Source organism: Hylobates moloch, unplaced genomic scaffold (genome assembly GCF_009828535.3).
Source record: "Hylobates moloch isolate HMO894 unplaced genomic scaffold, HMol_V3 SCAFFOLD_7, whole genome shotgun sequence".
NCBI lineage: Eukaryota > Metazoa > Chordata > Mammalia > Primates > Hylobatidae > Hylobates > Hylobates moloch.
Window position 1 is genome coordinate 86,210,760 of NW_026652282.1, and position 20,579 is coordinate 86,231,338.

Here is a 20,579-nt window from a genome sequence, read left to right on the forward strand (position 1 = left end):
TATGCTCACCATGAACACCAGACATGTTTAGTTCATAAAACAGCAAATTCTGTTCAGTAGAAAAAATCATACCAGAAGTTCACTGCTACAGGTCATTAGAAGATGTAATGTGCTTAATATGGGGTTTGTTAGCAAGTGCCTCCTGCCCCTTTCTCCATCCAACTTCAGTCTTGGATGTTAACTCCCATTAAGCTGAAAAATACTTTCCAGAAGGCAAGAGAGCCCAGCTTGAACTCCAGCCCTTATTCACCTTGAGCAGATCACATTAGACCCTGTTTTCATTTCTTCATTCTGCAATAAGGAGAGTAGTCCACATGACCTTCTCTCCCAAGGTTCTCTTAACTCCGTGATTCCAACTCTAAAGAAAAAGCACCTACCATCCCCAAGTCAGGACCCACTGGACCTGGACAGAATTGAGTATTTCCCCCCAGGAATAATCTGCTAAAAGTTTTCCTTCAATCATTTTGTTTGGCTGAAAGGGTAGCCTTGTGTACGTTTCATTCCTTAGACTACCTACCAGAATGAACCACAAGAGTCACACGATAACTATTATATTTATTATTTTATTGCTACATTGGAAGTGAAAATAAACTATAAGAAGCTGCCAAAGGATGCATCTTCATGAAGATTATGAAACAATTGAGGCATCCATTGTAGAAGGTTAAAATCGGCTTATCTTGTATGAGATGCAAGGACTAAACATACAAAGGTCATCAATGGCAAGATTATTGACAGCATCTGCCATTTGGAATTTACATACCAATGGGAAATTTAAAAAGGAACTTAAGGAAACACTCACTACCTTAGCCAGGGAATACAGTTAAGAAGAAATCAGAAGATGCCTGAAATCTTTACAAACACATAGGTTTACAAAAAAACAAGCCTAAAACCAAGACTGCAAGGCAATGTTGAAATATGTTCTTTGGAGGAGATCCCCATTTTACGATGTTTGAATACACTCTTTCTCCTGCTGGATAGCTGGGGGAAAAAAGAAACAAAAAATTACAAAAGAATTTTCCTAAGTTCAGCTTCTTCCAAAAGAGCTCTTTGTAAGTCACTGAAGGCTGCTTTAAATTTAGAATGCCAAGGCATTAACCAAAAAACTCACAGTGGGGTGTGTGCATGCATGCATGTGCACGTTAACCACCTGAACATTCATTAGAAACTACATCAACTGTAGGGTTTGTTTTTCCAAATGCTGTTGTCATTTTTTCAGACTATTCAAGACAGAGGAGTAAGTGAAGCACTTTCTTCAGATTTATCTATCACTATACAGTTAGGAAATTATACACTTTCAGATAATTTTAACTAATGTTGCCACTCTCAAATAAAAGTGACATAACAAAAAGTGCCCCTCGGCTTTTGTGAATATGCTTAGAATTTCTCCAGCAGGCTCTAACTCCAGAGGGCAAAACCGATCCCTTGAATCTGAGAGCTTTGAATATACCAAGATCTAAATTTGTTGTCTCACCTTATCTTGTCATCAGATATAGAAGGCCAAAACTGCTGAGTCTACAGGGTTCTTCAGGGATAATATTATGGACTCAAATTTCTAATTGCAGAAAAATGCCAAATACCCAAAAGTAGACAAAAACTAGTGTTTTTTAGTGCCACATCCAATATCCCAAGATTGGTTTTAACGTGGTTTTTAATAATTTTCCCACAAGAAACTAGTTTTTTATTCCCCCATCACTATTGGGCCCATCATGTGAGAACCAGAAGAAAACTATTTGATAGTTTTAACTGCTGCATTAAATACCATGGTACTCTAATTATTGCTTACTTTGCATCAAAAATTTACTAGACGATAGGTTTATTTAGTGAACGTATTAACTTTCTCTATTGTTTGTTTCCATTAGAATCCCCCATGACTTACTTTCCTTTGAAGGAAGAGTATTTTTTTCTTCAGTATTAGTTTTCTTCAGTTTTGACCTGTCAAACTTCTCCACTTCTGACAAGTCTGGTTTATCACTCATCTTGACTAGAAGAAAGCCTGTAAAGAAAAAACATTTTTAAGAAAACGTACATGGCAGAACTATCTTCGGACTAACGGATCACAAGCAAAAAATTTCATATTTCCTATCAATGTATATTCTACCTGCTTATTTTCAACAGAAAAACAGCAACAGATCTTAGATAATCCCAGCACTTTGGGAGGCCGAGATGGGCGGATCACTGGAGGTCAGGAATTCGAGACCAGCCTGGCCAACATGGTGAAACCCCGTCTCTACTAAAAATACAAAAATTAGCCGGACATGGTGGCACGCACCTGTAATCCCAGTTACTCGGGAGGCTGAGGCAGGAGAATTGCTTGAACCCGGGAGACGGAGGTTGTAGTGAGCCAAGATCGCACCACTGCACTCCAGCCTGTGCAACAGAGCAAGCCTCTATCAAAAAAAAAAAGGTTATATTTTTGTTAGAATAATTTCAGCTCCACATCATTGGCCAGTTTCTGATAGGCAGTAAATGCCACTACATCAGAACGCACTAGAAACCAAGATGCCCTAGAAACCCAGAGCCAATATGTCCGACTCTTAAAATCACAGCAAGAGTAAAACGGAGGTGACAGAAGCACAAGAGCAGATAAGGGATAGAAGAAAAAATAAAGACTGGCTTTAAACAGGTAATGATTTTCTAACAGGAGATAGCACTATTTGAGCATCTTCACTTTCTATTAAATTACTTTTGGTTTTGGCATTTTTCTTGAGACCGGGAGCAGCACACAAAACAGAGTGGCATAAGTTGTACTAATTTCTTTCTATTTTAAATCCCCAAAGACGACAGTACATTAAGGCAGTACAATACACGCCTCATAATAGCTCCTTGTGGCACTGGTTTGTAAACGTTGTAAGAAGAGGCAGCTAACTAGGATCAGACCCATGACTTCAGCAGAATGGGATAAACCAAATAGAAGTGAGTCTTCTTTCACCATGTTTTCTCTGCAAAGAGACAGGCAAGGAGATGAGACTCAGAGGTCCGTGGCTATGGACCTGATGAAATGCCTGGTGCCCTGGGAGCGTCCTGAGTTTGTCCAAAAGAGACAATAGGATATCCCAGAAATCGGAAGGCAGAGCTCTCATGAGTGAGCCCGGCCCCATCTTGGTGGAGTAAGACACTTCGTCTAGTCCCTGGGGTAGAATGGAGAGGCCCCCAAGCAGTCAGAAGTGCCGAACATGCCTCCATTCCGTCGAGGTTACCCTAAGACCCTCCTCTGCCAAGCGATCAGACGCCAAGCTCCGAGCTGGGAAACTGGAACTAACAAATAAATAATAGCAGGGCTGGGAGCATAGGCCAGTCTGTCAGAAGCAGTTTGCATACTTTTTCAAATAACTATTAGCGTTGTCTGGCGCCCAGCCTAACGGCCACGGGAGGGGAGGGAATGAGGGCCCAGCCCCAGAGGGCCCATTCCGGGCGGCCACCAAACTCCTCATCCTCGAAGCCTCTGACCTGCAGCTACCGCGGACCGGCCGCTTTAAGGGTCCGCCCCCACCCCACCACCCCCGGGTCTTGTTCCCAGGACCCGCCCCCGGCAGGGCTCGCCATCGCGCGCAGAAGGCGGCGCCCGGGGAAGACAAAGGCGCGGACTCGCCGGGCCTGGCGGCGGCGCAGACGCGAAGCGCCAGTCCCAACCCCGGCCCCTCTGGCTCCCGAAGGCGCGACATCATCCGCCTCACGACCCCGACGCCTCCCCGTCCCCATGGTCCTCTGGCTCCTGCGAGGCCGCAGGTCCTCACCTGAAGGCTAGAAGACTCGTGAAAAGCTGTCCGTGGGACTGAGACCCAGGCTCACTCCGGACCAGGTTAGCGTTCCCGCGCAGAGCCCTGCAGCGCGAAGCCCCCCAGCAGCCTCGGCCCCGGCCGTCTGATTGGCCGAAGGTTTCCGGACTTGCCTCTTTCCCCTCCTCCTCTTGAGCCTCCGGAGCCTGCGCCCACCATCTCCTCTACGATCGGGGCTTGGTGACGTCAGAGCAGACCCCGCCTCCCCAGGCCCCACCTCCCGGGCCTCTCCCACTGCTTTAGTCCTGAGGGTCCACATTCCCTTCATCCTAAGTACCCTCACTCTTTCACAATAACAGAGGCCTCTGCAATAAACAGGCACATCTTGCCCAGGGAGCTTAGAACATTTGGAACTCCGAGGTCCAAGCTGAATGACCGGTATTTAGGCTCTTTCAGCTTTTTATAGCCATTGGGCCCAAGGATGCTGTGACAACATAACAGTAGGTTGGAAGTGGGGCTCGGTGTTGTCTGCTCTAATCCTTGGCCAGGTCGTGGAGTAGGGGTGCTCATGGTGAGGGTGGGTGGTTCAGGGCCACCCCTACAACTGGACATTTCTATGACAGTGGCGCTCTCCTGTGAAATGTAAAACTCACATTTGCAACTTTCTTGGCCACTGAACACGATAGCAATCAGTTTATAATAATCACAGAACAACTGAGGCTATTCACCTTTGTATCCCCAATCCCTAGCACTTTGACCCACAAGACACATTGGTTGTGGAGATGTCTATAGATTGAAGTAATAAATCTGTGACAGGGAGGAATTTTTGGACAATAGCACCACCCAGTGTCTGCTGGAAGAGAAAATTGAGGATCCGGTATTTACTTGAAAGGACTAAACGTTCAAGATCATTTTCTGGATGTTTATCCAGAACTTTAGAGCATTAAGGTAAGATGGAGGTAGAACTATGTCTTTAGCTTGCACCCCATGTATGGTGGTATAGGTCTGTATAGATCAGAAATCACTCTTTCCACAAGGATTTCTCAAGCCTTCCCCACCTCACTTCATTCCTTTTCTTTGCTCCTGTAGCACTTTCTGTTAATTTGAGAATCGTGTATGTTTGTTGGAGAAACTTTTAAAACAGAAAAGCATACTCATTCAACAAATAATATTAATTGAGTACCTACAACGTCCTTGGCATTAAATATAATAAACACCAGTGTTTTCACTACTCAGATTTCAATGTTGTTAACATTAGGTATATTTACTTTGTCTTTCTTTTAAGGAATGAAAACTTTACAGAAAAAGATTGAGGTTTCCTTGACCTTCGCTCCGTTTCCATTCACCTTCCCTCTTCTCCAGGGGGGTAGTCCTGTCCTGAATGTGATGTGTAGCTTCCAGCACATTTTTTTTTAACTTTTAAGTTCAGGGGTACATGTGCAGGTTTGTTACATAGGTAAACTGTGTCATGGGTATTTTCTACAGATTATTTCATCACCCAGATATTGAGCCTAACACCCAGTAGATATTTTTCCTGATCCTCTCCATCCTCCCACCCTCCACCCCCTGAGAGGTCCCAATGTGTGTTGTTCCCCTCTGTATCCATGTGTTCTCATCATTTAACTCCCACTTACAACTGAGAACATGCGGTATTTGGTTTTCTGTTCCTGCGTTAGTTTGCTAAGGATAATGGTCTCCAGCTCCATCCATGTCCCTGCAAAGGACATGATCTCTTTCTTTTCTATGACTGCATAGTATCCCATGCTGTATATATACCACATTTTATTTATCCAGTCTATGATTGATGGGCATTTAGGTTGATTCCATGCCTTTACTACTGTGAATAGTATTGCAATGAACATACCTGTGCATGTGTCTTTATAATAGAACAATTTCTATTCCATCAGGTATATACCCAGTAATGAGATTGGCGGGTCAAATGGTATTTCTGTCTTTAAGTCTTTGAGGAATCACCACACTGTCTTCCACAAGGGCTGCATGAATTTATACGCCCAGCAACAGTGTACAAGCATATCTTTTTCTCCACAGCCTTGACAGCATCTGTTATTTTTTCACTTTTTAATTATAGCCATTCTGACTGGTGTGAGATGGTATTTCCTTGTGGTTTTGATTTGTAGTTCTCTAACGAGCAGTGATGTTGAGCTTTTTTTATATATGATTTTTGGCCACATGTATGTCTTCTATTGAAAAGTATCTGTTAACATCCTTTGCCCACTTTTTAATGTGGTTTGTTTTTCTCTTGTATACTTATTTAAGTTCCCTATAGATGCTGGATATTAGACTTTTATCAGATGCGCAGTTTGCAAAAATGTATTTCCCATTTTGTAGGTTTTCTGTCTATCGATAGTTTCTTTTGTTGTGCAGAAGCTTTTATTGCAATTGCTTTTGGCATCTTTGTCATGAAATATTTGCGCGTGCCTGGTTGTATTCCAGGATTTTTATAGTTTTGGGTTTTACATTTAAATCTTTAATCCATCTTGAGTTAATTTTTCCTATATGATGTAAGGAAAGAGTCCAGTTTTAATCTTCTGCATATGGCTAACCACTTACGCGAGCACAATTTGTTGAATAGGGAACCTTTCCCCACTGCTTGTTTTTGTCAGGTTTGTCAAAGATCATATAATTGTAGGTATGTGGTCTTATTTCTGGCTTCTCTAGTCTGTTCCATTGGTCTATGTGCCTGTTTTTGTACCAGTACCATGCGGTTTTAGCTACTGTAGCCCTGTAGTATGGTTTGCCTCCAACTTTGTTCATTTTGCTTAGGATTGCCTTCACTATTTTTTGGTTCCATGTGAATTCTAAAATATTTTTTCTAGTTCTGTGAAATATGTCAATAATAGTTTAATAGGCATAGCACTGAATCTATTAATATCAATTGCTTTGGGCAGTATGCCCATTTTAATACTGATGTTTCCTATCCATGAACTTGGAATGTCTTTCCATTTGTTTGTGTTCTCTGATTTATTTGGGCAGTTCTCCTTTTTTATTTGTAGTTCTATTGTATTTTTTAATTTTAATTTTAATTTTTTTATTATTATACTTTAAGTTCTAGCTGAAAACCATTGTTCTATTGTATTTTTTAAGAAATTTTTCACTTCCCTAGTTAGCTGTATTCCTAGGTGTTTTATTTATTTATTTATTTATTTATTTATTTATTTTTGAGATGGAGTCTTGCTCTGTAGCCCAGGCTGGAGTGCAGTGGCGCGATCTCGGCTCACTGCAAGCTCCGCCTCCCGGGTTCATGCCATTCTCCTGCCTCAGCCTCTCCGAGTAGATGGGACTACAGGCGCCCGCCACCACGCCCGGCTAATTTTTTTTTTTTTTTTTTTTTGTATTTTTTAGTAGAGACGGGGTTTCACCGTGGTCTCAATCTCCTGACCTCGTGATCCGCCCGCCTCGGCCTCCCAAAGTGCTGGGATTACAAGCGTGAGCCACCGCACCTGGCAGTGTTTTATTCTTTGTGTGGCAATTGTGAATGGGAGTTCATTTCTGATTTGGCTCTTGGCTTGACTGTTGTTGGTGTATAGGAATGCTAGTGATTTTTGCACATTGATTTTGTATCCCGAGACTTTACAAAAGTTGCCTATCAGCTTAAGAAGCTTTTGGGCTGAGACGATGGCGTTTTCTAGATATAGGAGCATGTCATCCGCAAATAGGGATGGCTTGACTTCCTCTCTTGCTATTTGGATGCCCTTTATTTCTTTCTCTTGCCTGATTGCCCTGGCCAGAATTTCCAGTACTATATTGGATAGGAGCAGTGAGAGAGGGCATCCTTGTCTTGTTGCCAGTTTTCAAGGGGAATGCTTCCAGCTTTTACCCATTCAGTATGATGCTGGCTGTGGGTTTGTCAAATATGGGTCTTATTATTTTGAGGTATGTTCCTTCAATACCAAGTTTATTGAGAGTTTTTAACACGAATGGATGTTGAATTTTATTGAAAGCCTTTTCTGCATCTATTGGGATAATCATGTGGTTTTTGTCTTTAGTTCTGTTTCTGTTATTAATCACACTTATTGATCTGCATATGTTGAACCAACCTTGCCTCCCAGGGATAAAGCCTACTTTATTGTGGTGGGTAAGCCTTTTGATATGCTGTTGGATTCGGTTTGCCAGTATTTTGTTGAAGATTTTTGCATTGATATTTATCAAGGATATTGGCCTGAAGTTTTTGTTGTTGTTGTATCTCTTCCAGGTTTTAATATCAGGATGATGCTGGCCTCATAGAATGAGTTAGGGCAGAGTCCCTCCTCCTCAATTTTTTGGAATAGTTTCAGTAAGCACAGTACCAGCTCTTCTTTGTACATCTGGTAGAATTCAGCTGTGAATCCCCTGGTCCTGGGCTTTTTTTCAGTTGCTAGGTTATTTATTACTGCCTGCATTTCAGAGTTCACTATTGGTCTGTTCAGGAATTCAATTTCTTCCTGATTCAGTCCTGGGAGTGTGTATGTGTCAGGAATTTATCCATTTCTTCTAGAGTTTCTAGTTTATGTGCATACAGTTATAATATTCTCTGATGGTTGTTTGTATTTCTATGGGACTCAGTGGTAATATCTCCCTTGCCGTTTCTGATTGTGTTTATTTGCATCTTCTCTCTTTTCTTCTTCATTACTCTAGCTGGTGGCCTACTGATTTTATTAATTTTTTTCAGAAAACCAGCTCCTGGATTCATTGATCTTATGAATGGCTTTCCATGTCTCTGTCTCTTTCAGTTCAGCTCTGATTTTGGTTATTTGTCTTCTTCTAGCTTTGGAATTTGTTTGCTCTTGATTCTCTAGTTCTTTTGGTTGTGATGTTAGATTGTTAACTCAAGATCTTTCTGTCTTTTTGATGTGGGCATTTAGTGCTATAAATTTCCCTCTTAACACTACCTTAGCTGTGTCCCAGAGATTCTGGTATGTTATATCTTTGTTTTGAATACTTTCAAAGAACTTCTTGATTTCTGCCTTAGTTTCATTATTTACCCTAAAATCTTCCAGGAGAAGTCTTTCATGGAATTGTAATACAATTACCATTTCCATGTAATTGTACGGTTTTGAGTGAATTTCTTAGTCTTGATTTCTAAGTTGATTGAGCTGTGGTCCAGGAGATTGTTTGTTATGATTTCAGTTGTTTTGCATTTGCTGAGGAGTGTTTTACTTCTAATTGTGTGATCAGTTTTAGAGTACATGCCATCTGGCAATGAGAAGAATGTACATTCTGTTGTTTTGGAGTGGAGAGTTCTGTAGATATATATCAGATCCATTTGATCCAGTGCAGAATTCAGGTCCCGAATGTCTTTGTTAATTATCTGCTTTGATGATCTGTCTAATATTGTCAGTGAGTCTCCCACTATTATTGCGTGGGAGTCTAAGTATCTTTGAAGGTCTCTAAGAGCTTGCTTTGGGTGCTCCTGTGTTGGGTGCATATATATTTAGGATAGTTAGATCCTTTTGTTGAACTGAACCCTTTACCATTATTTAATGCCCTTCTTTGTCTTTTATTATCTCTGTTGGTTTAAAGTCTGTTTTGTCAGAAACTAGGATTGCAACCCCTGCTTTCTTCTGTTTTCCATTTGCTTGGTAGATTTTTCTCCATCCTTTTATGTTGAGTCTATGTCTGTCATTGCATGTGAGATGGGTGTCTTGAAGATAGCATACCAATGGGTCTTAGTTCTTTATCCAGCTTGCCACTCTGTGTCTTTTAATTGGGCCATTTGGCCCATTTACATTTAAGGTTAGTACTTATCTATGTGGATTTGATCCTTTCGTCATGATGTTAGCTGCAGACTTGGTTATGTGATTGCTTTATAGTATCACTGGTCTGTGTACTTCAGTGTGCTGTTGTAGTCGCCAGTAACAGTCTTTCCTTTCCATATTTAGGGCTTCCTTCAGGAGCTCTTGTAAGGCATGTCTGGTGGTAACAAATTCCCTCAGCATTTGCTTGTCTGAAAGGGATCTTATTTCTCCTTTGCTTATGAAGCTTAGTTTGGCTTGATGTGAAATTCTGTGTTGGAATTTCTTTTCTTTAAGAATGTTGAATATTGGCCCCTAATCTCTTCTGGCTTTTAGGGTTTCTGCGGAGAGGTCTGCTGTTAGTCTGATGGGCTTCCCTTTGTAGGTGACCTGGCCTTTCTCTCCAGCTGCCTTTAACATTTTTTTCTTCCATTTCGACCTTGGAGAAGCTTATGATTATATGTGTTAGGGATGATCTTCTCGTGGAGCATCTTACTGGGGTTGTCTGCATTTCCTGAATTTGAATGTTGGCCCCTTTAGTTAGGTTGGGGAAGTTCTCATAGAGGACATCCTGAAATCTGTTTTCCAACTTGATTCCATTCTTCCCATCTCTTTCAGGTACAACAAGCAGTCGTAGATTCAGTCTCTTTACATAATCACATATTTCTTCATGGTTTTTTTCATTCATTTTCATTCTTTTTTATATACTCTTATCTGCTAGTCTTACTTCAGAAAGTCAGCCCTCAGGTTCTGAGATTCTTTCCTCCTCTTGGTCTATTCTGCAGTTAATACTTGTGATTGCATTATGAAATTCTTGTAGTGTGTTTTGCAGCTCTGTCAGGTCAGTTACATTCTCTATACTGACTATTTTTTATGTCAGCTCCTAACATGTTTTATCATGATTTCTAACTTCCTTGCATTGGGTTACAATGTACTCCTGTAGCTCAGTGAACTTCTCTCCTATACTTCTGTCATTTCAGCCATCTTAGCCTCAGCCTGGTTCCAAACCCTTGCTGGAGAGGTGATGAAGTCATTTGGAGGAAAGAAGGTACTCTGGCTTTTTGAGTTTTCAGCATTCTTGCGCTGATTCTTTCTCATCTTTGTGGGCTTATCTACCTTCAACCTTTGAGGTTGCTGACCTTTGGATGGGTTTTTTTTTTTCTTTTATCCTGTTTGATGACCTTGAGGATTTGATTGTGGTATAAGGTGGATTCAGCCATCTGGCTTCGTTTCTGGAAGATTTTAGGGGGCCAATGTTCAGCTCCCAACCCCTGGACTGCATGCTGTATCTCTGGGGGCTTGTATTGGGCCCTAGCTTTGTTCTCTGGCTCCTTGATGTTTGGAGTCTACTGTACTGGGGGGATCAAGGTGCAGCAGCTGCAGCCACGTGCTAGTGGATGCAGAGGTGCCTGCCTCCCTCTGGGCATTCACCACAGCAGCAGAGGCAAAGCAGCTGTGGGGAGCGGGGAGCAGGGGGCCACTGCTGGAGACTATATGGGCTGTTACAATGGAGGTAGTGTTGGCTTGGGTCAGAGTGCTGGCTGGCTCAGGTCTGGATGCCTTTTCTGTGCCCCACAAGCAGGAGTGATTGCCCAGGGTATGGGCAGATCCCCTGTTCGCTGTTTGCTGGTGAGGCAAGACTTGCTGGCTCTGTGCCCGCCAAGGCTCCATCTCCAATGGTAGTCGACAGGGTTTGGGGGCCTACTGCACTCCCACTTGCCAGCAGGGCAAGTAAAGCAAAACCCGCCCGTGCAGACAGGTGCCCGCAGAGTGATGTAGGGAGTTGCTGTGGGCTTGGGGGTAGCTGCACAATGGGGAGTTAATATGCAGGCTGGTGCAAGGCCATAGGAGCCGCCACACTGGAGCTCTCTACCAGTGAGGCATGACCCACCAGCACAGAAGCCATGGTGTGGGCCCCCAGGGCATACAAGACTGCCCTGTAAGCAGGTGTGGCCAGGCTGGGGCCCTGGGAGAGGACAGCAGACCAAGGAGTGCTCAGGTCTGACCAGCCCTGTCTGATGTGCAATACTGCCCAGCACAGATCAGGTTAGACAGTTCCCATAGTGCTAAAGTCTCTTAGGGGAGCATGTTGAGCTTGAAGGAGTGGCCATGCTTGGCCATGCTCTGCTACAGATGTTCCTGTGCCAAAACCTCTGGGCTCCACATCAGCTGGCTTGCTGCTTCACCACTTTGCTTATCTCCTGGGGGCTCCACCCCAGAGAAATGTGTCAGCAGTAGCTCAGTGCAGTTAGCCCAGGATAGAGTTTCTGTGCTGTAAGCCCAAGCCAGGGGTTCCCTGTCTGGTGACAAGCAGTGGATGGTGTGTGGGACCCATGAGAGACAAACTGGCCTCCTCTCCTTGGGTTGAGTGTAGCTTGTTGGAGGTGTGGAGAAGGCACTTAGGGTCTCTGCTTCTTTGTTAGTCCGAAGTTAGCAAGGATGGTTCCACTGCCGAAGCAGAGGCAGAGAGGCTTTCACTTGCCCCTGGGGACTCTGTCCAGGAAGTTGCTGAGTTGCTACTAGCCGAATAGCTCTGGCAGGGGGTAGTTGGAATCCCAGGCCTGGAAGACCTGCCTAGTAAGGAGGGTATGGGAATGGGCACCCATGTAACAGTCTAGCCACTTTTCTCCAGGGATGCTGTGGTATGCTGGGGGTCCATTCCAGTCCCTAGTCGCCTCAGATATTCTACTACCTGGAGGTATCACCAGTGAAGGCTGTGAAACAGCAAAGATCGCAGCCTGCCCCTCCCTCTGGGAGCTCTATCCCAAGGAGGTATGGGCCTGTTGCCAGCCCGAATACAACTGTTGGAGGTGGCTGAAGACCTCCGTAGGGAAGTCTCACCCAGTCAGGGGGAATGCGATCGGGGACCTGCTTTAAAAAGTAGTCTGGCCACGTTCTCGTAGAGCAGCTGTGCTGGGCCGGGGATCTGCTTCAGCCCCTGGTCACCTTGGACATTCCAAAGCCTTAAGGCTAGAACTGCTAAGTCGCCCAAACAGCAAAGATGTAGCCCGCCCCTTTCCCTGGGAGCTCCGTCCCATGGAGGCCTGAAACTTCAGAGACACACCAATGGGTATAGCCAGAGACCCTGGTTGGGAGGCCCCACCCAGTGATGAGGAAGGGGATCGGGCGCCCACTTAAAAAAGCAGTCTGGCCACGTTTTCATAAGGCAGCTGTACTGTGCTGGGGTACCGCTTCTGGCCCTGGTCAGTTTGGGCTCTCTAAAGCCTGAAGGCTGGAATGGCTAAGTCATCCGAACAACAAAGATGGTGGCCTGCCCTTTCTCTGGGAGATCTGTCCCAGGGAGTTTTCAAATCTCTGTCACCCACAGAACACCAGCAGGGGTGGCTGGAGTCTCCGGTTGGGAGGTCCCTCCCAGTGAGGAGGAAGGGCTAAGCCACCCAAACAGCAAATATGGCTGCCTGCCCCTCCCCCTTGGAGCTCTGTCCCAGGTAGGTGCAGCACTGCTACTGGTGGCTAGCTGGAATTCCAGGCCAGTAGGTCTTATCCTGTGAGGTGTTGTGGAAGTGGGGCCCGCAGTCCATGGCTGCTTGGCCCCCTGGATTCAGCCTCTTTCCTAGGGGTATGTACAGGGGTCTAACCTCCTGCTTTGCTGGAGTTGCAGCTACTTTTGCTGGGATGCCCAGATAGCCAGAGTATCTAAAGTTCCTGGTTCTCCACATATGCCTGCTGTACTGCCGGGACTCCATATAGCTGTGTGTGTGAGACTGAAGGCCCTGATGGAGTGGGCTCATAAGGGGATCTCCTAACCTGTGTGTTGCAAAAATCCATGGGAGAAGCATGGGTTCCCAGGACCACACATTCACTTACCACTTCTCTTGCCGGGGAGCTTCCCTTGGCTTTGTGTTGCTCCTGGGTGTGCCGTCGTCCTGTCTTGCTTTTCTCTGTTCTCCGTGGGTCAAGTTATTTCCTTGATTAATCCCAATGAGAGAACCTGGATGTTTCAGTTGAAGGTACTATATTTACTCTCCCCTTCCATTCCACTCCATGAGAGCCGCGCACACTAGCTGCTTCCAGTCAGCCATCTTGGCCCTCTGGCCTGTTTTTCTCTCATTGCAGATTAATTTAATTTCTGAGCACAATGAAGGAGCAAAATGAAGCCTCGTTTGAACCAGTGATCCAAGTCTAAGACCACACACCCCACATCCCTTGGGGTTGACAGGAAGCTCCAGATACCCACCTCTTTACCTTCTTTCTCTCCCTTGTCTCCAGCATTATCAATGTTGTGCTGTCTATTGGGTCATTTCGATCAGTCAGTCAGGATTCAATTATACTGTTATTTCTCATCTTTATTATATAACATACTCAAATATTTATCATTGTATACATATATACATATATTTATATTTATATTCTCTTGGCTCCACTTTCCCACCTGCCATTGCACAATTCCCTTGCTCCCCTTTGATGCAAATCTCTTTTACACATACATATGAAATATGTTTCTATATACAATGTAAGACATCATTTGAACCAGTGTTCCTGTCTAAGACTATACTCCCCTGGGCCTTCTACCTACATCAGTTTGGGGCCAGGAGGGAGCCCCAGATGACCATACTTTTCTATCTCCCACTAGCTCTGCCTGTTCTGTTCCTCACTCACTCTGCCCCAGCTGTAGCCTCCCTGCTGTTCCTCAAACAAGCCATACTCACTATTGTCTTAGAGCATTTGCAATGTCTGTTTCATCTATCAGGAAAGTTCTTCCCCCAGGTAACTAGTTTGACTACTCTCTCATCCCCTTGTAATAGTGGTCTCTATTTAATGTTCCCAATTTTTCTTCTCCCATTCTCTCTTGGACACATTCTAATCAGGGATCCACCTCCACAAATCTGTTGAAATTGCTCCTGTCATGGTCATGGTTATGGCCATGAATGACTTCATGTTGTTCAATCCAGTGATCAGTTCTTAGTCCTCACTTTACTTAACCTATCAGCAGCATTGGGCACTGCTAACAAGTCACTCCTCTTTGGTTCAGTTTCTTCCCGTGGCTCCCAGGTCAACACACTCTCTGATCTCACTGGGTGCTCCTTCTCAGTTTTCTTTACTGGCTCCTCCTCTGCTTCCAAACCTCTTAAAATGAGAATGCCCCAGGGCTCCTTCCCTGTTCTTTGCATTTCTATATGCACTCCCTTGGTGATCTCTTCCAGTCCAATAGCTAATACAAAATATTTCTAGGTTAACTTCCAAATTCATGTTTGCAGGCCAGATCTTCATCTTAAACTCCTGTCTGATACATACAACTGCCTACTCAGCACCTCCACTCAATGTCTAATGGACATTTCAAACTCAAATGTCATAGGCAGAACTAATCTGTTCTGTAAAACCTATTGTTCCTACTGCCTTCCTCACTTCAATTGATGGCAACTCCATCTGTCCATCTGCTTGAGCCAAAAACCTTGACATCACCTTCAATTTCTTTCTTTCTCTCCCACTAAACATCCAATCCATCAGGAAATCATTTTCACTCTACTTCAAAATGCATCCAAAATCCAACCACTTCTCACTATCTCCATTGGTACACGTAAGGTTGAATCCACCATCTATATCTCTTCTGGATAACTGCAACAGCTTTCTAACATGCCTCTCTGCTTCCACGCTCATTCCCCTATGGTGGTACATTCTCAACGCAAAAATTAAAGAGATCATTTTAAAATATAAATCAAATCATGGCATTTCTCTGTTCAAAATCCTGCAAAGACACCGTATTCCACTTGCAGTCAGAGTCAAAGTCCCTGCAGAAGTCTGACATTTTCTGGTTCTCTGTTATATCTCTGACCTCTCATCTGCTCTCCTCATTCTGCCACAGCTGTGGCCTTCTTGCTATCCTTCAAACAGCCTGGGCTCACTCATGCCGTAGGACCATGGCAATGTCTGTTCCTCCAGGAAGGAGTGCTGTTTTCCAATAGAGCCACTCATTTAAATTCTCTCACGTATTTCAAGGCTCAGATCTCACTATATCAATGAGACTTACCTGAACCATCCTACTTTATGCTGCAAACTGCCCACCCTGTTTTCTCTATCCCCCTTACCATCCTCCATTTTTGCTTCATCACCATCTAACACACTGTATAATTTATTTACTTATTATGCTAATTATCTTATTTCAGTCTTCACCCATTGAAATGTAAGATCTACAAGGGAAGAGATCTCTGCTTTCTTCACTGATCCCAAGTACCTAGAATTGTGCCTACAATAAATATTTGTTAAATGAATCATTTTCTGGTGATTTTTGCATTATGATAAGTTAGATCATATCTGTGTGTAATCTTCTACAACTTGTTTTTTTCACCCAACATTATGAATTTTCACCTAATATTATGCATTTCTAAACATTTTACCTATGTTTATACTGTAGCCAATAGAGGTGCATTTAAATGATATATAATATTCCATTATATGAATATTCCATAGCTAACGAATGCATTTCCATCCTCATAGACATTTAAGTTGCTTCCATTTTTTCTATTACAAGCAATGCGGCAGTTCATGTTCTTGCAATAGCCTCCTTTTAGTCTATAAACATGTCTCCTAGAATTGAAATTGCTAGATTACATAGTACATGCATCTTCAACCCGACTGCACACTACCAAATAAGTTTCCACAGTAATTGCATCAAGTTACATTCATACCAGCAGTGTATGAGTCCCATTTTCCCCATATTCTTGCCAATATTTAGTATTTTCAGACTTCGTTAGCCCATCAAATGGGTGAAAGTGAGTATCTCCCTAGTGTTTGAACCTGTATGTCCCAGATTATTTCATGACGATGAGCATCTTTTTTTAATTATACTTTAAGTTCTGGGATACATGTGCAGAATGTGCAGATTTGTTACACAGGTATACACGTACCATGGTGGTTTGCGGCACCCATCAACCCGTCATCTACATTAGCTATTTCTCCTAATGCTATCCCTCCCCTAGTCCCCCACCCACTGACAGGCCCTGGTGTGTGATGTTCCCCTCCCTGTGTCAATGTGTTCTCATTGTTCAACTCCCACTTATGAGTGAGAACATGCAGTGTTTGATTTCTGTTCCTGTGTTGGTTTGCTGAGAATGATGGTTTCCAGCTTCATCCATGTCCCTGAAAAAGACATGAATGAGGATGAGCATCTTTTTATAGGTTTCCTGGTTATATACCTTTCCTCTTCTGTGAAGTACGTTTTCAGGTCATTTACCTATTTTTCCTATAAGTTGTTTGTTTTTTAAGTATTGCTTCTTAGGGGTTCTTCACATATTCTGTATCTAATTATTGGTAAGCAATATATTTTGCAAAAAGTTTCTCTAAATCTGTTGCTGGTTTTCTTTTTCGACTCCATATTGTGTTCATTTACAGCAAGTATAACTGGAATAACCCTGTTTGAGGAAAAAACATGACTTTTGGTATGCATGCAACTCTACTGGTGAGAGCCATATATAAGAAACTATCCTGTTAGGCAGATTTTCAAAATGTTTTATTTAAGTACGATATACATACATACACATCTTAGGTGTATATCTTGATAAATGTTCACAAAGTAAAGACACCCATATAACCAGCTCTCAGATCAAGACACAGTACATTACCAACCTCCCCCCACCCCACCACAAGCTTCTTTTGTGCCCCTTTCCAGTCACTATGCCCAAGGATGATAACCACTCTCCTGACAATTAGTTTTGCCTTTTCTGCTTTAAATAAATGGGATCTTTCAGTATATACTCCTCTGTGTCTGGATTCTTTTGCTCAACATTAGGTTTGTGAGATTCACCCATGTTGTCATGAATTTGTAATTGTAGTTATTCTCCTTTATTGCTACGTTTTAATGTATACCACAATTTATTTATTCATTCTACTGTTGGTGGACACTTGTTTTTTTCAGTTTGGGGCTATTACAAATAATGCGGTTATGAGCATATTCATAATGTCTTTAGTGAATATACATATGCATTTTTCTTGGGTATATACCAAGAAATGGAGTTTCTGGTCATAGGGAATGCATAGGTTCAGCTTCAGTAGATAGAGCAAACTAGTTTTCCAAAAAGCTTGTACCAATGATTGCTCATCTTTTAACACTAATGTTATTTCTCATGTCTTTTATTATACAATGTTTGTGGAATCAAATATATTGATATTTTCCTTTAAAACTTATGTTTTGGGATTTTGTTTAGGAAACTCTCTATTCTGAGGACATGATTTTTTATTGGTTTTAAGATTTTGGTTGTGTACTTTGGTCTTTTATACATCTAGACTTTATTTTATATAAGGCATGGATCTAGATTTTTCTTCAAGAAGGGAAACAACTGTCCCAATCACATTTATTAAATTATTCATCCTTTTCTCACTCCTTTGCAAAGTCACTTCTTTCATATAACAATTTACTATATGCGCCTTTTCTAATTTTGTAATCAATGTTTCAAATTCCGCAAAAGTTGGCCTGTTAATATTTTGATTGGAATAATATTGGATTTATGGATTAATTTGAGAAGAATTACCAATTTGCTCACTTAAAGTCTCCCCACACACAAATGGAGTATTGTTGGGAAAGACAACCCATCATGGTCCCTAAGCATTCATGAATGTTCCTTCTGAGTATGCCAAAAAATGTAAGGCACTGAAGACTCCACCTTGGCCATTCTCAGGGCCATGTTTGCAGTGAGAAACCCTGAAGGATGAGGAAACGTCACAAAGAGCCGGCTTATTTCCATTTTCTATAAAAGCAGTGGATCCTCCAAATGTATTGTTTCTTTCCTGTAATGCAATCCACTGTGCAGCCATCCATCATTGGTCCTTTGCATTGCCCTTGTGGGATTTGGGGGGCATTGGGTACAAACACAAGCCAACAGAAAGTTCTAGCGACTGCTTTTTCTGAGTAATAAAGTCCTCTGCCTCTCACCCAAGATTCTCATGTCTTCTGACAGAACACCTGAAACTGTGTGTCAAGCTAATTTGTAAGTTTGTAAATAGGGTCAAATTCTAGACTTTTTGTAGTTCCTGACAAGTATATTCCTCCACTTTCTGATTTTTATTAAATTTCCTTTAGTACAATCTCATACTTTTCTGCATAATGGTTTATACATCTTTGTTAGCTATCTTCCTAGCTGCCTTATAGATTTTGGGAATATCATGAATGGGTTATTTTTCCTATTGCATTTTCTAATTGATTGCTGAATTCCACACGCCTATACATGTCATTAGTATAGCTTCTCATATGGAATAATGTACTATTTCCCTTGATAGAATGTTGGCTTATCTTGAAAGCAGAAACCATGCCTTACTCATGTCTATATTCTCCCAATGAAACATTTAATTCAACTAATATTTATTGAGCATTGTTATGATTTAAATATGATTTGTGCCCACCAAAACTCATATTGAGACTTGGTCCCCAATGTAACAGTGTTGAGAGGGGGTGGAACCTTTAACAGCCTTCTGGGTCATTAGGGATTCACTCTCATGAAAGGATTAAAGCAGTCTGGTGGGAGTGAGTCAGTTCTTACTCTTTGTGGGACTGGATTGGTTATGCAAGTGCAAGTTATTTTAAAGCAAGGTTGCCTCTTGTGTTTTGTATTTTACTCTCTTTGCAGGGACCTGGTTTCCCTTCCATTTCTCTGTCATGTTTTGCCACAGTACAAGGCCCTCATCAGAAGCTACCAGATGCAGCTGCCTAATCTTAAACTTCCCAGCGTGCAGAACCATGAGCTAAATAAACCTCTTTTCTTTGTAAATTGCCCAGTTTCAGGTATTCACTTATAGCAACACAAAATGGACTAAGACAAGCATCTACTATGTATCAGTTGCTAAATAAAAAGAGGTATACAATCATAAATAAAGTGCCTGCTCTCAAGGAATTTATAAAATGTGAAGAAGACAAATGGAGCCGCAAAATATTTCTGTTAAGAAAGTCATATTGGCCAGGCACCGGTGGCTCACGCCTGTAATCCCAGCACTTTGGGAGGCCGAGGCTGATGGATCACCTGAGGTCAGGAGTTCAAGAACAGCCTGGTCAACATAGTAAAACCTCGTCTTTACTAAAAATACAAAAACTAGCTGGGCATGGTGGTGCACACCTGTAGTCCCAGCTACTCAGAGGCTGAGGTGGGAGAATCACATGAACCCAGGGTAGGCGAGATCATGCCACTGCACTCCAGCCTGGGTAACAGAGCAAGGCTCCATCAAAAAAAAAAAGTAAAAAAGAAAAAAGAAAGTGATATTATGTATCATAACAAAGGTATGAACAAAGTGCTGTGGGAGTAGGGGCAATTCATCGTGACTTGGAAGATTCTGGACGTCTTCAAACAATAAGTAGTGTTTGAGTTGAGCCTCAGACAGTGATCTAGACTGGTGCAGACAGAGAGCTGGGGAAGGGAGGTAACTTCTGATACCATGCCTGGCATTCAGAGTCTTCCACAATATAGTCCCAAACTATCTTCCCAAACCTAGCTGCTATGTCCTCCAGGAAATAAAAGTTAGTCTTTCATGCCAAATTCATCCATCAATCACATTCTAAACTCAAAATCTTTGAGTCCCCACCTTGTTGTTTTGCACTATAGCACAATGACTAAGAGCAAAGTATCTAGAGCCAATGGAATTTGGATTCTGGTCCAGATTCTACAACTTACTGGCTATGAAATATTGGGCAAGTAAAGCTAGAAATGCTGCTTATCTTATAGGACTGTGTGATCAGTCAGGTAATTCTTGTAAAACTTTGGCATGGTACCTGGTACAGAGTACAATACTATGGATGCTACCTCTACTTTATCCATCCCTGTGATCTCAAGTCAATTAAAACATACTTACTGTATATCCACTATGTGCAATAGATTGTATTAAGTATCATGAAGAACACAAAGATGAATGAGACCCTATTTCTGCCCAGCGACATGTCAGGTAGAGAATAAAAAGTATATACACAAATAGGCCGGGTGCAGTGGCTCACGCCTGTAATCCCAGCACTTGGTGAGGCTGAGGCAAGAGGATCACTTGAGGTCAGGAGTTGGAGACAGGCCTGGCCAACATGACAAAACCCTGTCTCTACTAAAAATACAAAATTTGCTAGGCGTGGTGGCACGCGCCTGTATTCCTAGATACTCGGGAGGCTGAGGCAGGAAAATCGCTTTAACCCAGGAAGTGGGGGTTG

General features: G+C 42.6%; 1 protein-coding gene across 3 annotated transcripts; it reads right to left on the reverse strand.

Annotated features, from left to right (window-relative positions):
- Nucleotides 1-535: 535 nt before the first annotated feature.
- Nucleotides 536-13,284, reverse strand: LOC116811922 (thymosin beta-15A-like). Of its 3 annotated transcripts, none has more exons than XM_058441448.1 (4): nt 13,277-13,284; nt 2,270-2,387; nt 1,877-1,993; nt 536-978 (listed from the first exon to the last, which is right to left on the reverse strand). In XM_058441448.1, the coding sequence occupies exons 3-4, from the start codon at nt 1,974-1,976 to the stop codon at nt 941-943; spliced, it is 138 nt and encodes a 45-aa protein (XP_058297431.1). In that variant the 5' UTR covers nt 1,977-1,993; nt 2,270-2,387; nt 13,277-13,284; the 3' UTR covers nt 536-940. The 3 variants fall into 3 exon arrangements, with proteins under 3 accessions (XP_058297431.1, XP_058297430.1, XP_032613293.1); XM_058441447.1 differs by lacking the exon at nt 13,277-13,284 and adding an exon at nt 3,735-3,933; XM_032757402.2 differs by lacking the exons at nt 2,270-2,387; nt 13,277-13,284 and adding an exon at nt 3,735-3,933.
- Between the last annotated feature and the right edge of the window lie 7,295 nt (nt 13,285-20,579).